The sequence below is a fragment of the Brassica napus genome, chromosome A5, assembly GCF_020379485.1.
Source record: "Brassica napus cultivar Da-Ae chromosome A5, Da-Ae, whole genome shotgun sequence".
Lineage (NCBI taxonomy): Eukaryota > Viridiplantae > Streptophyta > Magnoliopsida > Brassicales > Brassicaceae > Brassica > Brassica napus.
Window position 1 is genome coordinate 6276008 of NC_063438.1, and position 8062 is coordinate 6284069.

The window sequence follows — 8062 nt, forward strand, 5'->3', positions numbered from 1 at the left end:
CATCCTTTTCGGTTAGACAAAATCTCGTTCTGAGGTTATGATAAAGATCAGAAGAGAAGAAGGCTTGAAGAGAAAACATGGATCAAGGATAGGATGAAACTCAAACAAGAGGCAAATCGTCTTGCCTGTCCCCATCGCCACCGGCCTCTCTTCTCCTCCTAAAGTAAAAAAAAAAATTGTTTAGTCATTTCTGCGTCGAATTGCTTTCATCTCCAAAAATGAGAACGATCGTTTTGCATTTGATCCGTCACAAATCGTCTATTCCACAGACACGGTGAGTGCTCTCTCTTCCTGTGTACTTTCCCTCTTCAATTTGATTCCATATAATCGTCTCGTGTGATTTCCATCCTATCAATTGATTCAATTTCTAAAAAAAAAAAAAAAATTAAGAACTTCATAGGAGTTCTCCCATTAGACCTTCTCAAAACTAATTACAATATTAAAGGTTCTAAACTATTTAAAACACACAATTAATAATTAAATTAATTTCAAGAACCCATTAAGGGTTCTAACCAATGGAGGTGGTCTAAGAACCCGTTATCAACTTTTAGTTTCAGATGTCATGTTTCAAACACATTTTGTTCCACATGTATAACTTGATTATTTTATTTAAATTAAAACTTAATCATTTGATTTTACTATTATTACTTCATTTTTTGAACCTTAAGAAACTGGCCGATATTGTTGCTCTAGTACTACTATGTACTAATATTTAATACTTAATATATATTACACATTTTATTGGGAAAATTGCCAAAATAGATTAAAAACACACACTCTCTGGCTCTCATGCCATGTTGTTGTGGTGATTGATAATGCTACTTGTTGGATTGGGATGCTTTATGAAGGTAATTTTGTTTTTTTTTTACCAAAAAGAAAAAAAAAGGTAATCTTGTTTATGGTTTTAGTTTAAGGTTGTAATTTCCAGCAGGATAACGAATATTCACGTGTTGCAAACAAGAATGAGGAAAAGCAAAAGTAAGAAGCTGCTGTGTTTTCATTTTGTTTCAAACTATACAGAATCAAAACTATAATAAGAACTCTCCTCTTATCAGTTCCCATCTCAAAACAAGTATGAAGCTTCTCTGTTATATTTTTTTTTCCTATACAAAGCGAGAATCCTTTTCAATGTCTATATGAATCCTCTTTCTATCTCACTCTCTCTCAAAACTGTTACCAAAACAAAGGCTAGGGGTAGATCTGCATGAGAGTTCTAGAATCATGCCTAGTAACTCTGTATACAGTTACATTCCAATCCATGTAGTCTACTCCATCCATCGATTGCAAATTGTAGCCCCTGTCGTTATCTGGATATCGCTGGTCAATAGCATTGCGGATGTCACTTATGGTTTGGTTTGATCTAAAAGGAAGCTCCAGCGTTGTCCCAATCCCATCTGCCAATCTGATAGTTATCATAATAGTACTTGGCGCAGCTTGAGTCTCCACAGTTGTCCTGTCTCGGTTAGCAAAAGGATCAGGGACTGTCTCCGCGCTTGAACCTTCCTCTACAGCCTTATCCTATCAAATGAAGTCAACAAAATATTCAGAAGTGAAAATAGAAAAGCAAACACATTATGTAAAAAGCTAAGACCAGAGGAAGAGAAGGGTTACATACATTCACTTGAGATGACGCCATGCCAGGTACAGCCACTGTGACGTCTCCTTCACCAGCTTCTTCAAGTGACTTTTGTGTCTCCGTGGGGCCACTTGAAACATATGAAGACTCAAACTGTGACTGTGAAGGTAATGATCCCATCGATGGAAGAGGCAGATCTCTGTTCTCCTTCAAACCCATATTAGCGAATCCTGAAAGAAAAGGAGAGTACTCTAGAAACCAACGTTCAGTGGGTTTACCTAGAAGAGCTCCCGGTTTCAACTTCTTGTGAATCCTCCTGAACCGGCGTTGTTTTATCCTCTTCCACGAGACAGGAGAAGGCTTGTTCTATATTCCAATTGCTGGCTTTAAGGTAAATGGTTGCAATGTCTCGAGTAACTACTCCATCAGCCGCATCGACGAATATATCAATGAGTTCATCTTGCTTCAGCGAATTCAGCAGCTCCCTAGTTTGTGTCGGACTTGAACTTTCCTGAAATGCAAGCAGTGTATGCATCAACATTGAGTTACATTCTCGCCAACTCAAAGAAATAGCAGCAAGAGACAATATAGGTTGTTTGCTAAGTTTATGTTTAGCAAACACAAAATCAAGATAAACAGCAAAGACAGTTGTTTATAGTGTGCAGAGAAGAGAAAGAGAAAGTTACTACCTCCACTAGAGGTGACTCTGTGCTTGAATCTTGGTCAACAGCCATACCACTAAATTTTTTCTGATCATATAAAAGACAGAACAAAACACTATCAAAAGACAAAAGCAAGCAAGTACTAGTGGAGAGAAAGAGAAGGTTACATACAACCACTTGAGCCGTCGCAATTCCGGAACGAGATTTGCTGTAACCATCATTGAAATAGCTGATGGCGTTTTTTACATTCCCCTTGCAGTGGTTGAGACAATCGATTACGGCTTGTGAAGGAGCTTCAGGAAGAAGATCTCGGAATTGTTTTATACTTTCCGGTTTCAGTTCAAGCGGCGGCGTACTGCACAAGTAAACCAAGTGGCCAAAAAAAAAAGATTCAACGTAAAGATAGGATAAACCCTAAATCAAGAACACAAAGTTACGCTAAAGAACACAGAGATACGTAAACCCTGAACCAATACCACAAATAAACGCTAGCTAAACCCTAAATCAAGATCACAAAGTTACGCTAAACCCTAAAACAATAACACAAAGACACGCTAAGCCCTAAACCAATAACACAGATAAATGCTAAACCCTAAATCAAGATCACAAAGTTACGCTAAACCGTAAACAATAACACAAAGACACGCTAAGCCCTAAATCAAGAATATAAAGATAGAGTAAACCCAAAATCAAGAACAAAAGATACCCTAAACCCTAAACCAAGCAAGAACACAAATAAACGCTAAACCTAAATCAAGATCACAAAGTTACGCTAAACCCTAAACCAATAACACAAAGATACGCTAAACCCTAAACCAATAACACAAAGATACGCTAAACCCTAGGTAAACCAAGAACACGAAGTTAATTACGCTAAACCCTAAATCAAGAACAGTACGCTAAACCCTAGATCAAGAAGACAAAGATCAAGAACACACAAAGACACGTTAAACCTTAAATCAAGAACAGGAAGATAAGCTAAACCGTAAATGAAGAAATGATGACCTAGCAGAAGGAGGAGGGCTCCCGATTCTGACATTCGTCGAGGTATGACGAAACGGCGGCACTTTACTCCAGACGTCATCCATCGTATCGGCCGATCCTTCATTCCCTGAGAACCCGTGCAGATACCACGGCTCAGTATCACCGTCGTGAGATAACGGCACCGGCTGTGACTTCTTCTCAGGTTTATCAAAGCGGTGTTCACAGAAAGCGCGGGCGGCGTGCTCTAGGCTCCAATTGTTGTCGCTGAGGTACTTTGTTGCGTCCGCCACAGACGACGATCCATGAGAAAGTTCTATGAATCTCGCGATCTTCTCGTTTCTCCTTTGTTCCTCCGCCGCGGTTCTCTGGTTCTCAGACGGAGGTTGAGCCGGCGACGGCAAGGTTTTGGTGCGGCAAGCCTCCATCGCTGCGTTCAGATCCCACCGGAATCCTTCAAGGTAGAATAGCGCTTCTTCTTTGCAGACTCCTAGTTCGTCGCAGATTAGTTTCAACGGATCAGCCATCGTTCGTCGTCGTCTTCGTCACCAAGAGAAGAGGCGGGATACAAATTATCTTGCTGAAAACAGCGGCGTTTTTATAGTGGCAGTCTAAAACGGCGTCGAACCACGTAGTTACATCCACAAAACGCGAGGGGTAAAATGGTAAGTAAAAACAGGCGCCAAGAAGAGACGGTACTGAACTTCCAACGAATATAACCGACTTGAGCAATTTTGTTTGAACTTAACTCAGTATTATTATCATTACAATCACTTCCATTTAACCAATTATTATTTATTTTAAAACTAGGTGTTTTGTCATTTTATAATTACTTATTAATATACATGTTACTAATTAAAAGACTCTAATGATAACTTATTGTTTATGTTTTCATTTCAAAATTTCTACATACTATAAATATTTTGAAAGTTTTTTCGTACACTATAATTATTATTAAAAATAAATCTTAGAAATCACTCAATATTTTATTTTCAATTATATAAATTAAAAATTTTACTTCATTAATATTTAATTATGTGTTTCTGGTTTTTAGTTTTAACTTTTTTATTAAAATGTATTTTCATATAACCACAAAACATATATAGTAATTATTTTTTAATTAAAATGTATTTTTAGATTTTAGATAATTTTATTATTATTAATTTAATGACTTATCTAACCAAATAAATTTGTAATTATTTTTTCATGTGACTAATTTATATATTTTATTCGGATATAAACAAAAGATATTAACCACTCTAACTTTTAATATGAGAGCTCAAATGCGAAAAAAATCACTTCGAAAATAATAGTGTAGAAAAATCACTTTGTAAATAATAGTATAGATTTAAAACTAATTTCTACCATAAAATTTTCAAAAATAATTATTTTATTGAAGACCATATTTGAAATTTTGAATGTTGCAGTTTTATTTTGCAAACTAAACATAAAGAGTAAAAATCATTTTGGTGAATTTTTCTATCAAAATTTTGTTTCACAAAAATAAATAAATAATTTTTATTTCACTGCAAATATTTATTAAAATAGTATAAATCTGATTTTTTTTCTTTATAACTTCTTTTTCATTAACTTGATGATCGAATATGATCCTAGTGTAACAAATGTGTAATACAGTTAGGTACATATAAGCATAAATGGTCAAATTGGTTCAAAATAATTAAACCACTTTTTGTAACATATCTTGTTTTCTGCAACCCAACGGACATCTTCTAGTTTTTGCTCCTCAGAGTCTTGCAAACACACCCACCAAAGGGGCAGTATTGTACGTAGGTCATCTCATGTTATGCTCACAGTCTTGCTGATCATCTCATGACATGCATTCAATTCATGGCTTCTTGTTGAGAGCTCCAATCTTAGCTCAAACGTTTCTAAGATAACATTTCTGTAATATCCAGCAAGATTACGAATAATTGCATTCACATTATGTTTGGATTCATATTCCCTGTCGTTACTTCTCCGGACAATGCGGAGTTGTTCTGGTCAAACACCATTACATCATAAATTCCGGTTTAACAATTTTTAATTACCGAGAACGTTACGTGATCACACGTTGCTCCGTGCTAACTTTGAAAATTGACAATCCACAAACAAATTCAAAGTCCATGCCACTTGTTCCTTTGAGCTTGGACACTTGAACATATTTTTCAGCTTGGCAATAAATTAGCTACAACATAACGTCATCACTTTGTCCCGTCACTAACTTTGAAATTTGACAATCTATAAACAAACCAAAACCAAGCTAGTGCCGTCCTTAACTTGTCAAAGTGATGTCATTAAGTTGAAAAAGTCAACTTTCCATTATTGGAGTGGCCCCAAGATAAATAACTCACATGGCTTTAACTTCTTTGGATCAACTTGTATTCTAAATGGCAACCACATTTTTATCATTCTTCTTATAATGATTTCATGACTACCATGTTGGAATCACTCGTGCGTTTTCATTTTCTCACGCTACTTTTACTCTGTTATGTCTCCCCTTCAAGCCTCTTGCGTATAGATGATCTCGTCCCTGGTCAGGTTTCTTGTCATCCCCGCCAGAGTGAAGACTTTACGCTGTTCAAGAACGAGTTTGAAACTCGTGGTTGCAACCATAGTGACAACTCTAATGGAGTCTGGTGTGATAACTCCACGGGTGCGGTCACGAAACTACAGCTCACGTCCTGTCTTAGTGGAACTTTGAAGCCTAACAGTAGTCTCTTCACGCTGCATCAACTGCGTTACCTTGATCTCTCTGGCAACAACTTCACCTCCTCTTCACTCCTTTCCGAGTTTGTCAATCTCAATAAGTTAGAGGTTTTGTCTCTTTCCTCTAATGGTTTCATAGGTGAAGTCCCTTCCTCATTTAGTAACCTAAGCCAGCTTACCTATTTAGGCCTTTCCCATAATGAGCTCACTGGTAGTTTCCCATTTTTGAGGACTCTAAGTAAGCTTTCCTATTTAGATCTTTCCAATAATCACTTCTCAGGAACTTTGAATCCCAACAATAGCCTCTTTGAGTTGCACCAACTCATTACACTTAACCTTGCTTTCAACAACTTCATTTCTCCTGTCCCTTCCCAATTTGGAAATCTCAAAAAACTAGAGGTGTTTTCTCTTTCCAATAATGGCTTCTTTGGCCAAGTTCCTCCCACAATTAGTAACCTAACTTGGTTAACACGTTTGTTCCTTGACAGTAATGAGCTCACTGGTAGTTTACCACTTGTACAAAACCTAACCAAGCTCTATGATTTAGTACTTTCTGATAATCACTTCACTGGAACCATCCCTTCTTCTCTACTTACTATGCCTTCCTTGGAATATCTTGATCTACGCGGAAACAATCTCGCAGGATCTTTTGAAGTTCCAAACTCATCTAATTCATCTAGACTCCAGGTCCTGTTCCTTGGGGACAACCATTTTGAAGGAAAAATCCTAGAGCCTATCTCAAAACTCACCAACCTCATTCGTCTCGGCCTTTCTTCTCTAAACACAAGCAACCCAATTGATTTAACATTCTTATCCCCTCTCAAGTCTTTGTTCTCCCTTGATCTATCCGGTAATAGCATATCACCAGCCAGTTTAACTTCAGATGCAAGCATCCCATTGAGCATAAGATTATTGCTATTGTCACACTGCAACATCACTGAGTTCCCAAACATCTTGAAGACCCTTCAAGACTTACAGCATATAGACATGTCCGACAATGGAATTAGAGGAAGAGTCCATGCATGGTTTTGGGAACTTCCTCGCCTGAGTTCAATGGATTTTTCAAACAATGTTTTCAGTGGTTTTGAAGGTTCAGAGGAAGTTTTGGTAAATTCATCTGTGAGGATATTAATATTGGCTTCAAACAGTTTTGAAGGAGCACTTCCTGATCTGCCACTCTCTATTGTATCCTTGTCTGCTTGGGGTAATGGTTTCAAAGGGAACATACCTTTATCACTGTGCAACCGCAGCTCTCTCATGGTTCTTGATCTATCCGACAACAGTTTCACAGGTTCAGTTCCAAGCTGTTTGAGTAACTTGACGTTATTGGTTCTCCGGAAGAACAGTTTAGAAGGAAGCCTCCCAGAGATGTTCCATACCAGTTCCTCGCTTCGGACACTTGACGTTGGCTACAATCAACTAACTGGAAAGCTTCCAAGGTCTCTTCTAAATTGCTCCTCTCTAAAGTTTCTAAACATTGAGAACAACAAAATCGAAGACGCGTTTCCTTTCTGGCTCAAGGCTTTACCAAACTTGCAAGTCCTCATCCTCCGTTCAAACAGATTCTATGGTCCTATCGCTCCTCCTGATCAAGGTCCTCTAGCATTTCCTCAGCTGCACATATTTGAAATATCTGATAACAATTTCACCGGAAGCTTGCCAGCAAACTACTTTGTGAACTGGAAAGCATCATCACTCCAGATGAGTGAAGATGGGAGTATATATATGGGATATGAAGAGGATACTTCATTTTCCATAAATGGTTACTATATTTACCAAGATGTTATTGATTTGAGATACAAAGGTCTAGTTATGGAGCAAGCAAAGGTCCTTAGTTCCTACGCCACCATAGATTTTTCAGGGAACAAATTTGAAGGAGAGATTCCTGAATCCATTGGTCTCTTGAAGGCATTGTGATAGACTTTTGTAGATTGAAAGACTGAGAGATTTGTAAAAGTACTCGTTTATTGAAAATAGAAATAGCTTTGCAAGTTCAGATTCAGATCATCATCTCATGACGATAATGATCTTCATCTACGATCTCATAACGATCGCCCCTAGACTCATAGCGTCTACAAAGAACATACAAAGCATAAACCCCAAATACAAATGATACTCTCCCTCATATACTACTCGA

At 37.5% G+C, this 8062-nt stretch overlaps 2 protein-coding genes across 2 annotated transcripts; one reads left to right on the plus strand and one right to left on the minus strand.

Moving 5' to 3' along the window:
* Nucleotides 1-418: 418 nt before the first annotated feature.
* LOC111215588 lies at nt 419-3942 on the minus strand. Its single transcript, XM_048780749.1, has 6 exons — nt 3244-3942; nt 2410-2593; nt 2266-2325; nt 1855-2087; nt 1616-1775; nt 419-1518 (listed from the first exon to the last, which is right to left on the minus strand). Exons 1-6 carry the CDS (start codon nt 3744-3746, stop codon nt 1189-1191), a joined length of 1470 nt encoding a protein of 489 aa, XP_048636706.1. The 5' UTR covers nt 3747-3942; the 3' UTR covers nt 419-1188.
* A 1713-nt stretch (nt 3943-5655) lies between these two features.
* Nucleotides 5656-7842, plus strand: LOC111215850 (receptor like protein 23-like). Its single transcript, XM_022720029.2, has one exon. It carries the CDS (start codon nt 5656-5658, stop codon nt 7840-7842), a length of 2187 nt encoding a protein of 728 aa, XP_022575750.2.
* The last annotated feature ends 220 nt before the right edge of the window (nt 7843-8062 follow it).